The 24,822-nt window shown below is 42.8% G+C and overlaps 1 protein-coding gene across 7 annotated transcripts in view; it reads right to left on the reverse strand.

The window, feature by feature from the left end:
* The window catches only part of MYDGF (myeloid derived growth factor), a 181,076-nt gene that overhangs the window by 92,183 nt on the left and 64,071 nt on the right, over positions 1-24,822 (reverse strand). The window contains exon 6 of one of the 7 annotated variants that reach the window (XR_014472970.1): positions 11,886-12,022. The exons of 4 other annotated variants lie outside the window; for them this stretch is intronic. Coding sequence is in view for 1 of the 3 variants with exons in the window: in XM_083179315.1 (XP_083035441.1) it covers positions 16,308-16,450 (143 nt within the window). In the remaining 2 variants the exon portion in view is untranslated. Of the gene's footprint in view, positions 1-11,885; positions 12,029-16,292; positions 16,451-24,822 lie in introns of those variants that run through there. 2 more of the 7 variants (XR_014472969.1, XM_083179315.1) reach the window with 2 other exon arrangements.

Below are 24,822 nucleotides of genomic sequence, written 5' to 3' on the forward strand. Positions count from 1 at the left end.
TTATTTGGGTTGGTTTTGCTTTCAGTGGCTATGCGCTCTTCATATAATCTTTTAGCTGCTTTGATTACCCCTTTACAAGTTTTGTTTGATTCTTTGTATTTTGCGAGCGCCTCCTCATTCAAGTTATTTTTATAGAATTTAAATGCTCTGGTTTTATTGTTGGATAGCTGACCTTACTTTTTTTTGTCCAACCATGGTGGCTTTTTTTTGTTGAATTTACCGTTATTTACTTTAGGAATGTATTCAATAGTTAGTGAATGTGTATATATATATATATATATATATATATATATATATATATATATATATATATATATATATATATATATATATATATATATATATATATATATATATATATATATATATATATATATATATATATAGAACAGGTGTGAGCCCCTGCGCTCAGTGTGTGTCAAACAAGTCACCAGTAAAAGTTCCCCAATAAATAGAAATGAGGGAAAAAATGGGCACCAAAGTCAGTTTTTCGACCTGCAGCTGCTTCTCTCTATATGGTGTAGTCTCTGGAATCCACAGAGAGATGGAAATCTAGAAGGAGGCAGAGAGAAGGCGCTTCATGGTGCAGTATTGCTAGTAAATAATTTTAATGGACAATAAAAATCCTGGTACAGGCCAATGCAAACTCGTACCATAGGTAAAAGCACTGTGGACTGGGTACCACAAGGTTTAAAAGTAGCCAAAGGCTAGACTGCTCACCCTTTGGTGCTGGAACATAGAACCACCGGAATCACCGCTATGCTGGTTTGCAGGGAGGCATGTAGGGGTCACCAGGATCCAGACATCAGCTGTGAGATGAGGTAGGAGCGTCGTAGGCCACGCCCTCCTACCTCATCTCACAGCTGATGTCTGGTGGTACCCAGTCCACAGTGCTTTTACCTATGGTACGAGTTTGCATTGGCCTGTACCAGGATTTTTATTGTCCATTAAAATTATTTACTAGCAATACTGCACCATGAAGCGCCTTCTCTCTGCCTCCTTCTAGAATATATATATATATATATATATATATATATATATATAGAAGTAGCGGGTGGTGCGGCACTCAGATCTGTCAACATGCAAAAAAGACGACAGGACACTGTCGGTGTGTCAACGTTTCAGTGCTTTAATCGGCACTATCATCAGGATAGTGCCGATTAAAGCACTGAAACGTTGACACACCGACAGTGTCCTGTCGTCTTTTTTGCATGTTGACAGATCTGAGTGCCGCACCACCCGCTACTTCTATGACATGCTCAACCACGAGCTGTGAAGGCACCAGCGTAAGCTTGATTAAGCAGAGGGAGTGCCGGTCCTCCATGGATTATATATATATATATATATATATATATATATATATATATATATATATATATATATATATATATATATATATATATATAACAGTTTTGTAGAAGCAGGCACTCACCATAGGCAATTTTTCAGGGTTGAAGCAAAAAACTTTTATTCAGTCATAGCTGGAGTCGACGTTTCGATCCTCAACAGGGACCTTTGTCAAGACAGCAAGTATCCAAAGGACTGGAGGCACAAGGCAGTGTGCCTTGTGCCTCCAGTCCTTTGGATACATGCTGTCTTGACAAAGGTCCCTGTTGAGGATCGAAACGTCGACTCCAGCTATGACTGAATAAAAGTTTTTTGCTTCAACCCTGAAAAATTGCCTATGGTGAGTGCCTGCTTCTACAAAACTGTTATATTTGGGATTTAATTGCCTCTAAAAGTGGTAGCACCGCCGAGTTGAACCAGGAGTATATTGGTTTTTTAAATAGGTGTATTCAAGCGGTCCAACGTTTCGGGGACTAGTCCCTTTGTCAAGGTGCCGGAAACAAACAATAACAGTGATCATACATCAAACTTATATAAGGTGAGAATTTACCATGAGGCGTGCTCGTTCAGACGCCGGGGAGCCCGCTGCCGGAAGCCGCTTTGACCGGAAGTCGGTTGCATGTGTGTAGGTGGTGAGTCTTCTGCGTGTCAGCGTCATGGCGCTGGAACGCAAGCTTCAGATATATGATGGCGGCTTGCGGAAGCGTCTGTCCGGCGCCGTCTGAGCAACACCTAAAAAATGTGAAACAAACAATGAAGATCATGTGACAATAACAAGTACAATATTAAAATGAAATGAAATTACATTGACAGATAAATGTAACAAAGTCAGGTGCTGGAAGAAATATAGCGTCTGTCTGGGACGTAACAACCAGTCTCAGGTCCTGTATAGTGCCTGTGTTCAAGTCACAGCCAAAAGTGGTCCTGTGAGGATGCATGTGTTGGATCAATCTATTCTGTTCATACATAAAAATGTTGGATGCGTGTGAGTTTGTAGCAGTGGGACACTAATCTGGGATTTGTCGGTTGTCACTGTCGACACTCTGTTATGTCGACTATGCTGTTTTATTGGGGACAGGCAGGCAAATATTAACACTCAAATTTAACAATCAAATTTAGAAAAAATAGGATAGCGAGAAAGAAAGGAGATGAAGACAAAGCACACTATGATCAGCATTGTCAGGCTGGTTATGTCACCACATGAGGTGTATAGAGCTCTAGGGCATATTAAATGACACTCAAATATGGAAAAGATAAAGAATAGCGAGAAAGGGTAAAGATGAAAAGAAAGCACACTATGATCAGCCTAAATTGGCTGCTATGGGACATTTGTCCACTATTACTGTACTGGTAATCCCAATGTGACAAAAATGTGAAGGGGGTCCTAACGGGTTGGTTTTACCGTGATGTCAACTCATCAGGGATACATTCAATATGGTGAATGCATACAGATACAACAGTTCAATGAGAAAAATAAAGGATAGCGAGAAAGATAGGAGATGAAAAGAAAGCACACTACGATAGGCCTGTATAGGCTGGTGTATGTGTTTCAAAGATCTAGTCTACCACAAGTGGGGGGGTATTTTGTGTAACATATAGTGGAAAGTTCCCCTGTGAAATATAAGGAGTGAAATCTAATTGGCCTGTCAGGATCTGTCATAGTCCCTATGGTAGGTCTGTACAGCTCAAACATCAATTTGTATAACACGTTAAACATTTCTAATGGAAATATAAAGGATAGTGAGAATAAGTCGGAGATGAAAAGAAAGCACACAGCGATTGGCCTATAAGGGCCTTTAGTTGAACGTATGCTGGTAAATCCATGTCACATGTCTGGGCAATTCTGCCGTAGAAGAAGAAGCACAAAAGCAAAGAACAATATTGAAATTCTTCAATAGTTGGAAAGCCTCAGGAGATCTCTGTTGGAAATATTGTAACCTAAAGTATCAATAAAAGTCATACAGGGGCATCCAGGTAACATCCACTGTAAGTCCATGCATATGCATCCGATACTAGACGGTATTTGCTGGAGTAGTCTATACATCACAATAATTGGGGAAGTGTGGTCAAAGGAATACATTGAGAGGGAGTTTGTCATTTAGGCCATGTGGTTTGATGGAATTTAAGCGATGAATCCAGACAACTTCTCTTTTAAGAAGGGCCCCATCTCTGTCACCTCTTCTCATAGTTTCTGGGATATGGTCCAAGATCATATGTTTGAGATCAGTCAACCTGTGTTGCACCTGGGCGAAATGTCTGGCCACTGGTTGGTCATTTTCCTTCCCTGCTAAGGCCTTCCCAATTGTTGATCTATGCAAGGCCATTCTGGTCCTAAGGGATCTCACGGTTTTACCGACATATAGCATTTTACAAGGACATTGTATTACATATACAACATGTGTGGTTGTACAGGTTACTATGTGTCGAATGGGGAAGATTCTGCCATCAATGGGATGGATGAATTTGGGACCAGTTAGCATATTTTGGCAGGTTGTGCAATTAATGCACTTGTAACAGCCATTGGCCTTCTTTAGGAAGTTCTTGGTGTTTGGCACCCTGTTGGCAGTAAATCCCGTAATATCATTATGAACCAGGAAGTCCTTCAAATTTCTCCCACGGGTGTGACAGATGAGGGGTGTTTTATCTCTTAGTGCAGGTAGGGACGCATCAGTTTTCACAATTGGCCAGAGGGCCCTTGAGGCTCTTGGTAGCACAACGCTGGTGGTGCTATACTTGGACACGAATGGTAAAGCATGTAGGGCCTTATCATCGGTTGACTTCTTTTTGGGCGTCAATAAGGAGTCTCTGGTAACTTTTATGATCTCTTCCTTTTGTTTTAATAGGGCTTTTTTATCATAGCCCCTTTGTGCAAACTTCTCCACCATGGAATCAAGGGCATCAGGTAACTTGTCAATGTCGCTGACGATTCTCGCAACCCTTAGCATTTGGGAAGTGCTTTCCTCAGTGGCATGGGATGGAAGCTATTAGCCTTCAGAATGTTGTTCTTGTCAGTCGGCTTTGTATAGAGACTTGTCTCAATTCTGCCATCCTTCATGCTCACATTAACATCAAGATAACTGATCTGGTGTCTTGAATGTTGATAAGTGAATTTTATCGGGGATTGCCTCCCATTGACTTCTTCCATGAGAGTCTCAAATTCTTCCTCTGTGCCCTTCCAGACCATGAATAGGTCATCAATGTAGCGGGTAAGTTTCAGGATTTTACCCTCTGCTAGTTGGTTCTCAAAAAACATCTTACTCTCCTCCCTGAACATGAAGATGTTCGCAAATGATGGCGACACATTGCTGCCCATTGAGCATCCTGCAAGTTATAGAATTTGATGGCAGATAAGAACCACTTGGCCCATCTAGTCTGCCCCTTTTTTTAAACATGTTACCTCAAACCATATTTGATCCTTATTTTTTTTGTAAGGATATCAATATGCTTATCCCAAGCATGTTTAAATTGTACTACTGTATTTGCGTCTACCACCTCTGTTGGGAGGCTATTCCACTTATCTACTACTCTTTCTGTGAAAAAATTCTTCCTCGCATTTCCCCTGAATCTTCCTCCCTCTAGTTTCAGTGCATGTCCTTGTGTTCTGTTGCTCCTCTTCCTGTGAAGAATGTCTCCCACCTGTACCTTGTTAAAGCCCTTGATATATTTGAAAGTTTCTATCATGTCCCCCCTTTCCCTTCTCTGCTCTAAAGTATACATATTAAGATCTTTTAGTCTTTCCTGGTACGTTTTGTGATGTAGGCCATGCACCATTTTAGTTGCTCTTCTTTGTACAGTCTCTAATGTATTTATATCCTTCTGGAGAATTGGCCTCCAGAACTGAACACAATACTCTAGGTGAGGTCGTACCAATGACCTATACAGTGGCATTATTATTACTTCTTTCTTTCTACTGCTGATACCTCTCCCTATGCAACCAAGCATCTGACTTGCCTTCTTCATTGCTTTGTTACATTGCCTACCTGCTTTTAAGTCCCCTGAAATAGTGACACCTAGATCCCTCTCTTCCTCAGTAGTTTCCATTATAGTGCCATTTATACTATATTGAGTCTTTGGATTTCTGAGACCCAAGTGCATGATTTTGCATTTTTTGGCATTAAACTGTAGTTGCCATTCTCTTGACCATTTCTCTAATCTGCCTAGATCCTCAATCATTTGTTTTACCCCTTCTGGTGTGTCTACCATGTTGCATACCTTTGTGTCATCTGCAAAAAGGCACATTTTACCCTCAATTCCATTTGCAATATCACCAATAAAGATATTAAAAAGCACCGGTCCAAGTACAGATCCCTGGGGTACTCCACCCTTTGACTGTACTCCGTTTACTACAACTCTCTGTTTTCTGTCCTGCAACCACGCTCTTATCCATATCCATATCTTAGAATCCAATCCCAAGCTTTCAAGTTTATTTAACAGTCTGCGATGTGGGACAGTGTCAAAAGCTTTACTAAAGTCTAGATAAGCTACATCTACAGCCCCACCTTGATCTATTACTTTAGTCACCCAGTCAAAAAAGTCAATAAGATTTGTTTGACATGATCTTCCCCCAGTAAACCCATGCTGTTTTGGATCCTGTAAATTGCTGGTTTTGAGATATTCTACAACTCTTTGTTTTAAGAGTGTTTCCATCAATTTCCCTACTACTGATGTAAGGCTCACTGGTCGATAGTTGCTTACCTCTTCCTTGCTTCCACTTTTGTGCAGTGGGACTACATTCGCTGTTTTCCAGTCCTCTGGGATTACTCCAGTAGCTAGTGACTGGTTGAATAATTCTGTTATTGGTTTTACCAGCTCCCCTTTAAGCTCTTTTAGTATCCTTGGATGTATCCCATCTGGCCCCATTGATTTATCCACTTTCAGTTTTGAGAGTTCTGTGAGGACTTTCTCCTCTGTAAATGTACTTGTCTCTCCCTCAGTTTTCTGACTATACTTGCAACTTAACTGTGGCCCCTTCCCCTCTCTTTCAGCAGTGAATACTGAGCAGAAATAATTATTAATATTATCTGCTATTACATTGTCCCCCTCAAGAAAACTTCCACTCTCTGTCTTCAGTCTAATTATTCCACTTTTTGTTTTTCTCCTTTCACTTATATACCTAAAAAAAGTTTTCCCCCCTTTACCCACTGACTGGGCCATTTTCTCTTCAGCCTGTGCTTTTGCACATCTGATTACCTTCTTAGCCTCCTTCTGTCTAACAAGATGCACCTCTTTGTCCTCATTCTTCTGCGTCTGCTTAAATTTCTTAAAGGCCAACTTTTTTGCTTTCACAATACTTGCTACTTCTTTTGCAAACCACAATGGCTTTCTTTTTCTTGTGTTTTTCCTAACTCTTTTGACACAAAGTTCTGTTGCTTTTAGAATTGCACTTTTTAATTTTTCCCACTTATCCTGCACTCCTTCCAAGTTCTTCCACTCTGCCAAAGAATCCCTTACAGAGTTTCCCATCTCTACAAAATCAGCCTTCCTAAAATCTAACACCTTTGTTTTTGTGTGCGATGAGTCAGTCTCTGTCTTTATTTTGAACCATACTGCTTGATGGTCACTGGATCCCAGATTTTCACCCACATTTATGTCAGATATTCTGTCACCATTTGTAAGTATTAGGTCTAATATTGCGTCCTTACGAGTGGGCTCCCTCACCAATTGCTTGAGGGATGCTCCTTGCAAGGAATTCAGCATGTCCCTACTTCTGGTGGAACTTGCAACAGGCAGCTCCCAGTTTACATCAGGTAGATTAAAGTCTCCCATGATTATCACCTCTCCTTTTAATGCCATTTTATTGATGTCCTGCAATAGGCTCTTGTCTAGTTCCTCTTCCTAAACTGGTGGTCTGTAGATCACCCCTATACGAAGAATCGCCTTCTCCCCTGTTTCTATGGTCACCCAAAGGGCCTCCGTTTTTTCTTCAATACTTTGTATTAAGGTAGTCTTTATATATTTTTTCACATATATTCCAACCCCTCCTCCAATTTTTCCCATTCTGTCCTTCCTAAATAAAGTATATCCTGGTATAGCTATGTCCCAGTCATGCTTTTCATTGCACCATGTCTCTGTAATAGCCACAATATCCAGTTCATCCCTTGTCATTATTGCAATTAGTTCTGGGATTTTATTTCCTAAGCTCCTAGCATTTGCACACATAGCTCTTAAAGTTGTGTTTGTGCTTCTCCTGCTGCTAGCTATGTTCATCTTTCTGCCTATATCTATTCGGTTTTGATCGGCATTATCTTCTGTTGCAGTGGATAGGCTTTCTGTTCCATTTGCCTGCAGAGACAATACCTCTAGGTTGGGGGAGCAGATTTCTTCATTCTTATTTGGTTCACTGCCCCCCTCTGCTAGTTTAAATAGTTGCTTATGAAGCTTCCAAACTTCTCACTTAATATTCTCGTTCCCCTTGAAGATGGGTGCAGGCCATCTCTTTTATATAAGGCTCTGTCTTGCCAGGTAGCTTGACTTTGACCTAAATATCCAAATCTCTCCTCGTTGCACCAATTCCTTAGCCAAACATTGAAGTTTCTAATTCTCAGAGTTCTATCTTCCCCTTGGTGTACTGGCAATACTTCTGAAAAAGTTACAGTGGTTGCCACCTGTTTTAGAGCAGTTCCTAACTTTCTAAATTCATCTTTTACGGCCATGACTTCAGCAAGTTGTTTGTAATAGCAGCCATTGAACAGGAAGGAGTTCTTCGTGAGCGTCATTCAAAGAAGGTCTAGGAAGAGCTCGAGGTCAAGTGAGTGCATTTGATTTTCAATAAGGAAGTCGGTACTTCTTTACTTTCACGGCGCCAGCATGGCGCCACGCGTCAGAGTCCCCTTGCGGGGCTCGCTTCGCTCGCCCACGCTGCGGGCTCGGTGGCTCGCTACACTCGCCACACTATTTAAAATCAACTCTATGCCAACATGGATAGTGGAGGTATGAACTATCCATGTTGGCATGGCGTTAACTTCGTTTATTTTACATAGTTTGTGGCGAGCGTAACCCGGAAGTAGCGCGGCGCCATGCTGGCGCCGTGAAAGTAAAGAGGTACCAGGAAGTCCTCCATGGCCTTTAAACCTTCTTCATGGGGAATGCACGTGTATAGACTGCTGACATCCATCACGCAAAGCAGAGGGTCAGCTGTCATCTCTGGTATCTGAGTCAAGGAGTTCAGGAAATCAGTTGTGTCCTTGATATAGGTGGATTGTTTGCATATCAGGGGTTGTAGTATCCCATCCAAGAATTGTGAAATAGGCTGGAAGATTGAATTCTGTGCCGAAATTATAGGGCGTCCGGGGGGATTGTGCGTGCTCTTATGGATCTTGGGAAGAGTGAAAAAAATGGGTACAGTGGGATTTGATTGAGTAAGTGCTTTCTGCAGTTGTTTGGATATATGCCCCTGTCTCAATGCTCGTCAGCCGTATGTCCAGAGCTTTCTTATATGTGTCAGTAGGATCTCTACCGAGTTTTTCATAGACATTACTGTCACTTAGTTGCCGTTCACACTCATCAATATAGGTAGATAGGTCTTGTATGACCAGGCTGCTGCCCTTGTCAGCGGCTCTGAACACCATATCTTGATATTTACTCATCTGCCTCAGAACTTTTTGCTCAGTGCTGCTTAGATTATGATGAGTAGGGTGTGGAGCTTCGGCAAATTTAGTGATAGAGGCGTCCAATAAACGTGTGTATGTTGGGATCGCCGCATTCTGGGACTGAGGGTCGAACATGGACTTGGACTTACTCTTAATGAACTGCTGATGAGGTACAGCATTTAAGGTGTCAGGACGATGTTGAAAATATTCCTTCAATCTTAAATTCCTGTTATGCCTGTGTAAGTCGATCTTCCAAGTGAGGTCATCGTGAGGGGTTGTGGGTACAAAGGAGAGGCCATAATTTAATACTTTTTTCTCCATGTCACTGAAGTGTCGACTGGAGAGGTTGTATACAAGTGACTCATTTACTCCGGTGTCTTTCTTGATGATACGCGAATTCTGCCCGCCCCTGCGGGTGGTCTTCCGGCTCCTCTTTTTTTGGAGCTGGCGGGGGTGTCTACCCCTCGTGGAGTCCCCAAAGGGGCCAGTTGGTCAGGGGTATCTGAGTCGACATTAAATTCGCTGTCACTATTGGATGAAAGTTGACTTCTCTTGTTGGTATAGTTTGGATTCCTCCTGAAGGGACGATGTTTTTGTGGTCTGTTGCGGGGGTGACTATCTGTGTCAACACCCGCCAGCCAACGATAAACCCTATTGCTGTCATAATCTTCCTTGACAGTATAATATTTATTCCTCTTAAATTTCAGGAGGTCTTTTTGATAATCATCGATCTGTGTTTGTAGCTTATTCAGCCAGTCGTGTGAGGTGTCCTGAACAAAATCAGCTTTGTGTCGATGTTCAAAGTCACTGATAGCCTCTTTAGCTGTGGTCAGCTCATGTCCGGCCTCTTCAATAACTAATAAGATCAGGTCATGGCTGCATTTGTTCAGAATCCCTATCCATTGGCGGCAAAAATTGGGGTTATGCCTGCCAATGGTCGGGGTATTCCTCACGCGGAACCCACGGGGTATCATCCGCTCGTAACGACCACAGTACACCAGCTGCAGTCAATGTTTTGAACCGATTTATTGGTTCTTTATCAGTACATAAAACCTTATTCTGATTGATTCGGTGTGTGTGTGCACATGTGCAGACGCAGGGTGCGTGCGCCCATGGCAAACATTCTGTTCACCGGGTGCACGCACCCTACACAGCGAGTGGGGGGGCAGGGCCATTAGCATATGGTAACGACCAAGCGTTTTATGGGCGTTCCCATGAAAGAAAGTACAAGAGACAGTAATAATAAATCAATCACATCAATCACACAGATAAAGCTGTTAGATCTCTGTATGTAGTAGCTACGCTCTCCGTGACCTGTCACTCTGCAGCTGAAAGCACACTGACTGCCCCTCTCTGCTGCAGGATGACATGACAGGGAGAGCGTACATACAGAGCTTTACTTCACAGCGCACTCCCTCCCCGGTCCCCCGGCCAAGGCACATAGAGAAGAAAGGTAATAGCCTATTGACAGAACTGCAACTCCCAGAATCCCCCATACAGGCGCAAGGATTCTGGGAGTTGTAGCATTAAAGAATGACGGCAACTGGGTTGCCAGAGCAACTCGGCATCCCGGGCTGGGTGGTAGGGGATGGAGGATGCCGGGGAGTAGAAGCTGCGGGAGAGGAGACCTGTTCTGCTTTTCTCCAGCAGTACTCAGGACAATACTCCATGTGTATTCTGCAGAGCCCTCACATCTCCGTTGGCCATACTTGTGCACCCAGTGAAGCCTGTCTAAGTACACCCCCTGCTGCCGGCCACTGCGCAGACACAACAAGTTGAAAAGCCCTATCTTTATAATGGGTAATACTTCATTAAATTAAAAAAACTGTAATTATCTGAAAAACCTTAACCCCAAAAGGCACTACACTGGGACAATATCTATCTAATAAAACAAACTCCACGGGCCAAATGTAATAGGGTGAGAGTTTCAGAAAGTGAGAGATTTTGGGAGAGTTTTTCCATGTTTTTTAAAGCAGCAATCAATAACATGGCAAAAATCAACCTGGTGTTGCAGTGTAATTGATTGCTGCTTCAAAAAAAAGGGGGAAAACTCACCCAAAATCTCTCACCGAATTACATTTGGCCCTAAGTCTTCATTCTTCTTTTACCCTGAAAAATCCCAAAAATCCCCTCATAGACTTTCATTATAAACGGTGTCAAAAAGCCATTTCTGAAGTGGCACAAAAAAAACTGACAGTTGTATGTTTAGATTGCTCCCAATTGCTAATTTTTTACTATTTTGCCCTGAAATTTGGCATGCAGCACCGGATGACTAGTCCATGCCAAATTTCAGCTCAATAAGTCCAGTAAATATTGAGGTGTAGCCCCTCAAACACCATGCCCCCATCTCAGAAGTTCCCTATGGGACAATTCCGTCTGATCGATTCAGCCTTAATATAAAGGCACAACCGTCCTTCAAATTATTATATATATATATATATATATATATATATATATATATATATATATATATATATATATATAATGATATTACATGGAATAGTTTGTATATCTGAGAATGTTATAATTGACAAAATATTTGAGCATACTACGTACAGGCTGTTGAACTACACAGCTTCAGGAATGGAAATTGGAAACCATTTGTTGTTAACAATCGTTGACATTTTAAATCTAATATAATTGCTTTTTCTAAAGGGGTATGGGTTATTGCAGGGCTGGGCAATTGCGGCCCTCCAGATGTTGATGAACTTCACATCCCATGATGCTTTGCATTAGTTTTGCTATGTGGCCATGCTGAAACTGATGCCAGGCATGCTGGTATGTATAGTTCATCAACATCTGGAGGGCCGCAATTGCCCAGCCCTGGGTTATAGGGTCAATAGTCAACACCAATTTTCACACCTATTTTGCACATCTCACAGTGATGTTGGCATGTAAAGGGTTAATCCTTAACAAGTTATAAAGTGGAGAGTGATATCAGATTCTTACCTGATAATATGTTTTCCTCTACTCCACCATGGCAGCCATCACATATGGGTTCTTCCCTGATTGGGTAGCATTGGAAAGGAAAAAAAGACTCCTCCTGCATAAAAGGATCCTCCTCCTTCCTTCTTGTGTCTTTGTTTCTAGCTCTCAAACACAAACAGTTAATTGCACACATAATACAGGGTTGGGAACTATGCTGCCATGGTGGAGTAGAGGAAAACATATTATCAGGTAAGAATCTGATATTTCCTCTACCTCCCCCATGGCAGCCATCACATATGTGTCATACCCTAGCAGTTAATAGTCACTGGGCTGGGATTTGACAAATTATAATGCAAATTAACATATATATATATATATATATATATATATATATATATATATATATATATATATATATATACATATATATATATATATATATATATATATATATATACGTGTATTGAAGGCACTCCAGGTTCCTTGAAAAGCAAAATGCCTCGGTGCTGTAATAGTCGGAGGACATCCGAAGTATGCACGAAGTGTAGGTAACAGCACTCACAGGACTTTCAATGAAACAATCAATAAAGCTCAGACACGGAGGTCTAGTTTGCAACGTTTCGTGCTTTAATGCACGTCATCAGGCTCAAAAGTTACAACAAATATCACTCACCTATATAGACACCCACCATCACCGTGCGGCTGGGCTGCCAGGCTCCCGACCCCCGTCTGGTCACTAGTGACGTCACCCATGAGCGACGCGCACCAGCCGGTGCGCTCAGATTTCCGGAGCGGTTGCCTAGCAACCCTGAAAAACATAAAGTGAAAAAAACGATTCCAATTAAAAATAGACACTAGTATAGCCTGCAGTCATGTAGGAAAATAATGTACGAATATAGATAAGTAAAAACTCAGTTGCTACAAAGTAAGAATAAGATACAGAAGACTGCTAACATTGGACTAAAGTGTTAACCACAACTGTGTCGACAAGAGGATTACAAAAAGCACATAAAGCTGCAGTGCTCATTTAATCCTGCTGGGTAAACCGTGTTTAGGCGGTGTATCCAGCGGGTTTCAAGTTGAAGTAAAAGTTTACCACGATCACCTCCTCTGATGCTGAGCGGGACGTGATCTATGATTTTATATCTTAGAGTGGCAAGATTATGGCCAAATTCGCGAAAATGCCTTGGGACAGGTTGTTCATTCAGTACTTTTTTACCCTCCAAGGATTGGCGAATGGTCGACCTGTGTGTCGCCATTCTTTCCTTGAATTGTCTAGTGGTCTTCCCAACATAGAGAAGACCACAGGGACATTTTATAACGTAAATAACGTAAGTACTGGAGCATGTTAATACATGGTGGATGGCGATTTTTTCTCCTGAATGTGGGTGAGTGATGGTATTACCAGTTTCAAAGAAACTGCAGGTTGTACAGTTAATGCACTTATAGCAACCCGGCTTCTTAGTGAGGAAGTTGTCCGTTTTAATTTTGCCATGTTTAGAAATATCGTTTTTAACCAGCCAATCTTTAAGATTGCGCTGGCGCTGATAGCTGGGTAGGATGACTCTGCGTGAAAACGGTTTAGCATTGGGGTCTGATTGCACTGCACTATCGGCCACATTTCACGGACCACTTTAACTATTTCAGGGCTAGCTGGGTTGTATTTCTGAACCAGGGGTATTCTCTCCACTTTGCTGATGATGGCTTTTTTAGTGGAGGTTAGGGTCTGTGCCCTGGGTAACGACAATACTTTGTTTTTAGCTGTATCAAGATCAATTTTGTTATATCCTCTAGCCAAGAATTTGTTGGCCATGAGGTCCAATTCTTGTTTTGTTTCAATGGGATCATCACAGATTCTGCGAATCCGCATGAATTGTGATGTGGGCAGACCTTTCTTGGTTGCTATCGGGTGCTGACTGGAATGGTGCAACAGGGTGTTTCTATCGGTGGGTTTTTTGTATAACCCTGTTTTAATTCTGCCTTCTACGATAGAAATTTGAACATCCAGGTAATGCAGGGAGGTGGGATCAATATCATATGTGAATTTTATAGGGGAGTCCAAGGTATTGATACCTTGAATCAACTCCTCTAATTCCTGTTTGGGGCCCGTCCAGATCATTATCAAATCATCGATATAACGATTAAAGAATAATATGTTCTTGGCAATCTCACAATCATTAAAGAAAAAATCTTTTTCCACTTCGAACATGTAACTGTTCGCAAACGCCGGGGCTACGCAAGAACCCATCGCGCAGCCCCGGCGCTGCAGGTACCAATGCCCATCAAACATAAAATAATTCCTGGTGAGGGTAAGACTTAGCAATTCTATGAACAATGATAAATCAGGGCCCTTGTAAAGGGGGCTAGTAGCCAACAACCTGCGTGCTGCCTCAATGCCTGCACCCTGTGGGATGCAGGTGTAGAGGCTCACTACATCAAGTGTGCACAACAGGCTACCTGCTGGAATCTCAGGGAGGCCTTGCAGCTTGAGAATCAGCGAGGTAGTGTCTTTGAGGTACGTGGCTTGTGCTTGGATGGTACTCTGTAGATGATAGTCAAGAAACTTGGAAACTTTGTAATAAATAGAATCCCTTGCCGCAATGATGGGCCGTCCTGGGGGATTGGTAGAGTTCTTATGGATTTTCGGTATAGAGTATAGAACCGGGACAATCGGGTGTTCCTGATAAAGCAAGTTAGCTGTAGATTGGGTAATAGCACCCTGTTTAACAGCATGTTCCAAAAGCAAGTAAAGTTCTCGATTGTATTGCTCAGTGGGGTCATGAGGTAATTCATGATACACTTCAATGTCACTCAGTTGTCGATAGAGCTCAGTTTTATACTGTTCCAATCCCTGCACCACTATACCACCTCCTTTGTCCGCTGGACGGATAACGATGGAGTCATCCTTGCTGAGGTTTTTCAAAGCTGCGAATTGATCTTTAGTCAAGTTGGCCGGTGTGGATATTCTTTTTCCAATCTGCACGGCTTTATAATCAACGACTTTGTTGAATGTCTTTAAAGATAAAGAGTTAGTAGGAGGGTCAAAAGTGGAGGTGCTTTTAATGGGCAGGGGGTCTGGCGGGATAGATTCTTTTGTGGCAGGAATACGGTCAAAATGATCTTTCAATCTGAGTCTTCTATTAAACTTATATGAATCTATGCGCCATTGGAAGTCATCAAAACGAGTTGTGGGAATGAAAGTCAGACCTTTGCTCAGAACTGTCATTTCTTGTTCTGAGAGTTGGCGGTCTGATAAATTGAAGATTAGGTTTTGGTTTTGCTTTTGTTCTTCCTTTTTGAGGATGTGGATGTACTGGCCTCCTCTTCTAGTGGGATGCCGCTTTTTACCCGGCCTGCCCGGGTCTTCACCCCTAAAGGGGGCTTCCTTCTTTGGGTGTTATCTTCAGACTCACTAGGCGTAGAGTGCCCGGCACTCGAGCTCTCGGTGTCTCCCCAGGTCCTTCTTGCTCTCCAGGGCTTTCTACGTGTCCTGTTAGAGGATCCTGGTGTACTGTTAGTTGCCCAGGAATACACGTTATTATCAGAATAGTCCTTTTGTACGATTTCCAATTTATTACACTTAAATTTAACCAGTTCCTGGCGGTAAGCGTTAATCTGTGACGTGAGTTTTTCAAGCCACGGGGTCTCAGTGTCTGCTTTAATAGTATCAAGGTAGGCAGTTTCAAATGTAGCTATCTTATCTTTAACGATCTTCAATTCTTTAGTGGCTTCTGTGATCACCAGCAAGATCAGATCTAGGCTACACTTATTTAATATTGCTACCCATTTTCTGCAAAATTCTGGGTCGTTTTTACCAATAGTGGGCGTATTTCGGACTCGAAAACCTCTGGGGATTAACCCTGCTCTGTGGTAGTCCGAAAGTGTAACACCGTGAAGGTAATAATCGATCTCTCTTTTTCTTAGTCTCAGCAGTTTAGTGTAGAATTGTTCTGCTGGCTCCTGTCCTTCAGATTGTATGAAATTTTCTTTAAATCTGATAGAGGTCGCATCAGCATCTGAGTAGGTTAATGTTTCTCCGGTAGGCAAAGTAGTGTTCCTAAAACCGGCAGTCTCTTGCGACATTATATGTGGTCACAGTCCAAAGGGCTGACTGGTGTCAATTCACCCAAACAGTGTGGAGCAAAGAAAAACGGAGTCGGTGCCTTCCGTGGTACTGTCCGGAACGAGAGACTGCGTACAGACTGCACGATATCCTGGGCAATCCAATGTATACACGTGTATTGAAGGCACTCCAGGTTCCTTGAAAAGCAAAATGCCTCGGTGCTGTAATAGTCGGAGGACATCCGAAGTATGCACGAAGTGTAGGTAACAGCACTCACAGGACTTTCAATGAAACAATCAATAAAGCTCAGACACGGAGGTCTAGTTTGCAACGTTTCGTGCTTTAATGCACGTCATCAGGCTCAAAAGTTACAACAAATATCACTCACCTATATAGACACCCACCATCACCTTGCGGCTGGGCTGCCAGGCTCCCGACCCCCGTCTGGTCACTAGTGACGTCACCCATGAGCGACGCGCACCAGCCGGTGCGCTCAGATTTCCGGAGCGGTTGCCTAGCAACCCTGAAAAACATAAAGTGAAAAAAACGATTCCAATTAAAAATAGACACTAGTATAGCCTGCAGTCATGTAGGAAAATAATGTACGAATATAGATAAGTAAAAACTCAGTTGCTACAAAGTAAGAATAACATACAGAAGACTGCTAACATTGGACTAAAGTGTTAACCACAACTGTGTCGACAAGAGGATTACAAAAAGCTCATAAAGCTGCAGTGCTCATTTAATCCTGCTGGGTAAACCGTGTTTAGGCGGTGTATCCAGCGGGTTTCAAGTTGAAGTAAAAGTTTACCACGATCACCTCCTCTGATGCTGAGCGGGACGTGATCTATGATTTTATATCTTAGAGTGGCAAGATTATGGCCAAATTCGCGAAAATGCCTTGGGACAGGTTGTTCATTCAGTACTTTTTTACCCTGGTCGACCTGTGTGTCGCCATTCTTTCCTTGAATTGTCTAGTGGTCTTCCCAACATAGAGAAGACCACAGGGACATTTTATAACGTAAATGACGTAAGTAGTGATGTAGTGAGCCTCTACACCTGCATCCCACAGGGTGCAGGCATTGAGGCAGCACGCAGGTTGTTGGCTACTAGCCCCCTTTACAAGGGCCCTGATTTATCATTGTTCATAGAATTGCTAAGTCTTACCCTCACCAGGAATTATTTTATGTTTGATGGGCATTGGTACCTGCAGCGCCGGGGCTGCGCGATGGGTTCTTGCGTAGCCCCGGCGTTTGCGAACAGTTACATGTTCGAAGTGGAAAAAGATTTTTTCTTTAATGATTGTGAGATTGCCAAGAACATATTATTCTTTAATCGTTATATCGATGATTTGATAATGATCTGGACGGGCCCCAAACAGGAATTAGAGGAGTTGATTCAAGGTATCAATACCTTGGACTCCCCTATAAAATTCACATATGATATTGATCCCACCTCCCTGCATTACCTGGATGTTCAAATTTCTATCGTAGAAGGCAGAATTAAAACAGGGTTATACAAAAAACCCACCGATAGAAACACCCTGTTGCACCATTCCAGTCAGCACCCGATAGCAACCAAGAAAGGTCTGCCCACATCACAATTCATGCGGATTCGCAGAATCTGTGATGATCCCATTGAAACAAAACAAGAATTGGACCTCATGGCCAACAAATTCTTGGCTAGAGGATATAACAAAATTGATCTTGATACAGCTAAAAACAAAGTATTGTCGTTACCCAGGGCACAGACCCTAACCTCCACTAAAAAAGCCATCATCAGCAAAGTGGAGAGAATACCCCTGGTTCAGAAATACAACCCAGCTAGCCCTGAAATAGTTAAAGTGGTCCGTGAAATGTGGCCGATAGTGCAATCAGACCCCAATGCTAAACCGTTTTCACGCAGAGTCATCCTACCCAGCTATCAGCGCCAGCGCAATCTTAAAGATTGGCTGGTTAAAAACGATATTTCTAAACATGGCAAAATTAAAACGGACAACTTCCTCACTAAGAAGCCGGGTTGCTATAAGTGCATTAACTGTACAACCTGCAGTTTCCTTGAAACTGGTAATACCATCACTCACCCACATTCAGGAGAAAAAATCGCCATCCACCATGTATTAACATGCTCCAGTACTTACGTTATTTACGTTATAAAATGTCCCTGTGGTCTTCTCTATGTTGGGAAGACCACTAGACAATTCAAGGAAAGAATGGCGACACACAGGTCGATCATTCGCCAATCCTTGGAGGGTAAAAAAGTACTGAATGAACAACCTGTCCCAAGGCATTTTCGCGAATTTGGCCATAATCTTGCCACTCTAAGATATAAAATCATAGATCACGTCCCGCTCAGCATCAGAGGAGGTGATCGTGGTAAACTTTTACTTCAACTTGAAACCCGCTGGATACACCGCCTAAACACGGTTTACCCAGCAGGATTAAATGAGCACTGCAGCTTTATGTGCTTTTTGTAATCCTCTTGTCGACACAGTTGTGGTTAACACTTTAGTCCAATGTTAGCAGTCTTCTGTATGTTATTCTTACTTTGTAGCAACTGAGTTTTTACTTATCTATATTCGTACATTATTTTCCTACATGACTGCAGGCTATACTAGTGTCTATTTTTAATTGGAATCGTTTTTTTCACTTTATGTTTTTCAGGGTTGCTAGGCAACCGCTCCGGAAATCTGAGCGCACCGGCTGGTGCGCGTCGCTCATGGGTGACGTCACTAGTGACCAGACGGGGGTCGGGAGCCTGGCAGCCCAGCCGCACGGTGATGGTGGGTGTCTATATAGGTGAGTGATATTTGTTGTAACTTTTGAGCCTGATGACGTGCATTAAAGCACGAAACGTTGCAAACTAGACCTCCGTGTCTGAGCTTTATTGATTGTTTCATTGAAAGTCCTGTGAGTGCTGTTACCTACACTTCGTGCATACTTCGGATGTCCTCCGACTATTACAGCACCGAGGCATTTTGCTTTTCAAGGAACCTGGAGTGCCTTCAATACACGTGTATACATTGGATTGCCCAGGATATCGTGCAGTCTGTACGCAGTCTCTCGTTCTGGACAGTACCACGGAAGGCACCGACTCCGTTTTTCTTTGCTCCACACCGTTTGGGTGAATTGACACCAGTCAGCCCTTTGGACTGTGACCACATATAATGTCGCAAGAGACTGCCGGTTTTAGGAACACTACTTTGCCTACCGGAGAAACATTAACCTACTCAGATGCTGATGCGACCTCTATCAGATTTAAAGAAAATTTCATACCATCTGAAGGACAGGAGCCAGCAGAATAACTCTACACTAAACTGCTGAGACTAAGAAAAAGAGAGATCGATTATTACCTTCACGGTGTTACACTTTCGGACTACCACAGAGCAGGGTTAATCCCCAGAGGTTTTCGAGTCCGAAATACGCCCACTATTGGTAAAAACGACCCAGAATTTTGCAGAAAATGGGTAGCAATATTAAATAAGTGTAGCCTAGATCTGATCTTGCTGGTGATCACAGAAGCCACTAAAGAATTGAAGATCGTTAAAGATAAGATAGCTACATTTGAAACTGCCTACCTTGATACTATTAAAGCAGACACTGAGACCCCATGGCTTGAAAAACTCACGTCACAGATTAACGCTTACCGCCAGGAACTGGTTAAATTTAAGCGTAATAAATTGGAAATCGTACAAAAGGACTATTCTGATAATAAAGTGTATTCCTGGGCAACTAACAGTACACCGGGATCCTCTAACAGGACACGTAGAAAGCCCTGGAGAGCAAGAAGGACCTGGGGAGACACCGAGAGCTCGAATGCCGGGCACTCTACGCCTAGTGAGTCTGAAGATAACACCCAAAAGAAGGAAGCCCCCTTTAGGGGTGAAGACCCGGGCAGGCCGGGTAAAAAGCGGCATCCCACTAGAAGAGGAGGCCAGTACATCCACATCCTCAAAAAGGAAGAACAAAAGCAAAACCAAAACCTAATCTTCAATTTATCAGACCGCCAACTCTCAGAACAAGAAATGACAGTTCTGAGCAAAGGTCTGACTTTCATTCCCACAACTCGTTTTGATGACTTCCAATGGCGCATAGATTCATATAAGTTTAATAGAAGACTCAGATTGAAAGATCATTTTGACCGTATTCCTGCCACAAAAGAATCTATCCCGCCAGACCCCCTGCCCATTAAAAGCACCTCCACTTTTGACCCTCCTACTAACTCTTTATCTTTAAAGACATTCAACAAAGTCGTTGATTATAAAGCCGTGCAGATTGGAAAAAGAATATCCACACCGGCCAACTTGACTAAAGATCAATTCGCAGCTTTGAAAAACCTCAGCAAGGATGACTCCATCGTTATCCGTCCAGCGGACAAAGGAGGTGGTATAGTGGTGCAGGGATTGGAACAGTATAAAACTGAGCTCTATCGACAACTGAGTGACATTGAAGTGTATCATGAATTACCTCATGACCCCACTGAGCAATACAATCGAGAACTTTACTTGCTTTTGGAACATGCTGTTAAACAGGGTGCTATTACCCAATCTACAGCTAACTTGCTTTATCAGGAACACCCGATTGTCCCGGTTCTATACTCTATACCGAAAATCCATAAGAACTCTACCAATCCCCCAGGACGGCCCATCATTGCGGCAAGGGATTCTATTTATTACAAAGTTTCCAAGTTTCTTGACTATCATCTACAGAGTACCATCCAAGCACAAGCCACGTACCTCAAAGACACTACCTCGCTGATTCTCAAGCTGCAAGGCCTCCCTGAGATTCCAGCAGGTAGCCTGTTGTGCACACTTGATGTAGTGAGCCTCTACACCTGCATCCCACAGGGTGCAGGCATTGAGGCAGCACGCAGGTTGTTGGCTACTAGCCCCCTTTACAAGGGCCCTGATTTATCATTGTTCATAGAATTGCTAAGTCTTACCCTCACCAGGAATTATTTTATGTTTGATGGGCATTGGTACCTGCAGCGCCGGGGCTGCGCGATGGGTTCTTGCGTAGCCCCGGCGTTTGCGAACAGTTACATGTTCGAAGTGGAAAAAGATTTTCTCTTTAATGATTGTGAGATTGCCAAGAACATATTATTCTTTAATCGTTATATCGATGATTTGATAATGATCTGGACGGGCCCCAAACAGGAATTAGAGGAGTTGATTCAAGGTATCAATACCTTGGACTCCCCTATAAAATTCACATATGATATTGATCCCACCTCCCTGCATTACCTGGATGTTCAAATTTCTATCGTAGAAGGCAGAATTAAAACAGGGTTATACAAAAAACCCACCGATAGAAACACCCTGTTGCACCATTCCAGTCAGCACCCGATAGCAACCAAGAAAGGTCTGCCCACATCACAATTCATGCGGATTCGCAGAATCTGTGATGATCCCATTGAAACAAAACAAGAATTGGACCTCATGGCCAACAAATTCTTGGCTAGAGGATATAACAAAATTGATCTTGATACAGCTAAAAACAAAGTATTGTCGTTACCCAGGGCACAGACCCTAACCTCCACTAAAAAAGCCATCATCAGCAAAGTGGAGAGAATACCCCTGGTTCAGAAATACAACCCAGCTAGCCCTGAAATAGTTAAAGTGGTCCGTGAAATGTGGCCGATAGTGCAATCAGACCCCAATGCTAAACCGTTTTCACGCAGAGTCATCCTACCCAGCTATCAGCGCCAGCGCAATCTTAAAGATTGGCTGGTTAAAAACGATATTTCTAAACATGGCAAAATTAAAACGGACAACTTCCTCACTAAGAAGCCGGGTTGCTATAAGTGCATTAACTGTACAACCTGCAGTTTCCTTGAAACTGGTAATACCATCACTCACCCACATTCAGGAGAAAAAATCGCCATCCACCATGTATTAACATGCTCCAGTACTTACGTTATTTACGTTATAAAATGTCCCTGTGGTCTTCTCTATGTTGGGAAGACCACTAGACAATTCAAGGAAAGAATGGCGACACACAGGTCGACCATTCGCCAATCCTTGGAGGGTAAAAAAGTACTGAATGAACAACCTGTCCCAAGGCATTTTCGCGAATTTGGCCATAATCTTGCCACTCTAAGATATAAAATCATAGATCACGTCCCGCTCAGCATCAGAGGAGGTGATCGTGGTAAACTTTTACTTCAACTTGAAACCCGCTGGATACACCGCCTAAACACGGTTTACCCAGCAGGATTAAAGGAGCACTGCAGCTTTATGTGCTTTTTGTAATCCTCTTGTCGACACAGTTGTGGTTAACACTTTAGTCCAATGTTAGCAGTCTTCTGTATGTTATTCTTACTTTGTAGCAACTGAGTTTTTACTTATCTATATTCGTACATTATTTTCCTACATGACTGCAGGCTATACTAGTGTCTATTTTTAATTGGAATCGTTTTTTTCACTTTATGTTTTTCAGGGTTGCTAGGCAACCGCTCCGGAAATCTGAGCGCACCGGCTGGTGCGCGTCGCTCATGGGTGACGTCACTAGTGACCAGACGGGGGTCGGGAGCCTGGCAGCCCAGCCGCACGGTGATGGTGGGTGTCTATATAGGTGAGTGATATTTGTTGTAACTTTTGAGCCTGATGATGTGCATTAAAGCACGAAACGTTGCAAACTAGACCTCCGTGTCTGAGCTTTATTGATTGTTTCATTGAAAGTCCTGTGAGTGCTGTTACCTACACTTCATATATATATATATATATATATATATATATATATATATATATATATATATATATATATATATATATATATATATATATATATATATATATATATATATATATATATATATATACATACATACACACATACATATATATATATATACATATATTTTTTTTTTTTTTTTTTTTTTTTTTACACAACACATATTCATATTCAAGTCCCAAGGTGCCAATGGCTGGTGAAACCTGGGCCTTATCTTTTTGGCTGCTTGAAAAAAACTCTGAATATAACGGTTATCCGCTATATCTTTGTCTAGCATTGCTGCCAGTTCTGACACCTGCACCTTCAGTGTACCGACTGCCAACTGTCTATCCAGGCCACCTTGCAAGAAGTCCAATATTACCGATATTTGTTCGGGTCTTCTGTTCTTTTCCTTACACCATGACACGTACTTTAACCAGACCTTATAATATGTTTTAGATGTATTAGGTTTCCTAGCCTTAAGCAAGGTGTCTACTACTTGACTAGAAAAACCCTTATTCAAGAGTGTCCTGGTTTCAGCAGCCATGCCATTAGATTCCAGGCTATCGGCTGATGCTGCTGCACTTTGCCGTGTATCAGTAGATCCGGTCTCTCCGGAAGCTTCCATGGTCCATCCACAGCCATATGAAGCAGCTGGGGGAACCAAGGTCTTCTCGGCCAACACGGTAAAATTGCAATCACTGTTGCATCCTCTCTTTGCACCTTCCTTAAGAATCTCGGAATTATCGGGAAAGGCGGGGATGCATAAAGCAGTTGTCTTGGCCAAACTGCCGTCAACGCGTCCCACTGCTCGGCTTAGGGATCTTGGAATCTTAGAAAATGTATCTTTGCACTTTTCTGTTTTGTCCTGAGGCCATGAGATCCACATGGGGACTGCCCCATCTCTTCGTCAGATCCGCGAACACTTCTTTGTTCAGACCCCATTCGCCTGGCATGCAAATGGTCCTGCTCAGACCATCCGCCACACTGTTTTCTTTGCCTGCCAAGTACACCGCTTTCAGGCCTTGTACCTGCTTTTCTGCCCAGACCAAGAGACTTTCTGCTTCCTGCATCATACTCACGCTCCTCGTGCCCCACTGCTTGTTTATATATGAAACAACGGCTTGATTGTCTGACCTGATTATCAGCTCTTTGCCCCTCACTTCTTCCTGAAAGGCTCTGCATGCATACACCACCGCCCTCATCTCTTTGAGGTTTGAATGCATTCTCTTCTCTTTCCCTGACCAGAGTCCTTGGGCTGTTTGCCCTTCGCACACTGCCCCCCAACCGGCTCCGCTGGCATCTGCGGTCACTACTACCTGCTCCACTGCAGCGAACGACCTTCCTGCCTGCAACCTGATTTTGTTCGACCACCATTTTAAATCTTCTTTTGCTCTTTTTGTCAGCCAAATTTTTTGTGTCAGATCCTTGTTGTTGCCATTCCATTGGGTCAAGAAGCACCTTTGCAGTTTCCTTGTATGGAACCTTACCCACTGTAACGTCTCTAATGCCGAGGCCATGAGCCCTAACATCCTCATACACAGCTCCGCCGACACCACCGATTTTCCCAGTACTGATCTCATCAACTGAGCCATCTTTAGTTGCCTTTCTGGCGTCAGGGCGACTCTTAGACACTGTGTATCCAGTATCACTCCTAGGTACTTTACTTTGTTTGAAGGTTCCAGCTGACTCTCTTTCCTGTTTATCAGCCAGCCATGCACTGCCAGGTATCGCAAGACTTCTTCGGTGTGCTTTGACGTCAGCTCTCTTGTTTCCGCCATAATTAGTAAATCGTCTAAGTACGGCCATATCACTATTCCCTTTTGCCTTAAATTTGAGACTATGACGATCAGCACCTTGGTAAAAGTCCTTGGCGATGTCGCTAGGCCAAAAGGAAGCGCTGTAAATTTGTAACTTACTCCTTGGAGTGAGAATCTCAGATACTTTTGGTGACTGAAACATATGGGCACGTGAAGATAGGCATCTTTGAGGTCTATAGAGGTCATGTAGGCATTTTCTTTTAGATCCGGTAATATACTTCTTACCGACTCCATTCTGAACGACCTTACTTAAACCAACTGATTCAACTTTCGAAGGTCTAATATTGTCCTGAAGCCCCCCCGATGGTTTTTGAACCACGAAAAACTGCGAATACCATCCGTTTCCTATTTGTGACTGTGGTGTC

The sequence above is a fragment of the Crinia signifera genome, chromosome 1, assembly GCF_055691185.1.
Source record: "Crinia signifera chromosome 1, ASM5569118v1, whole genome shotgun sequence".
Taxonomy (NCBI): domain Eukaryota; kingdom Metazoa; phylum Chordata; class Amphibia; order Anura; family Myobatrachidae; genus Crinia; species Crinia signifera.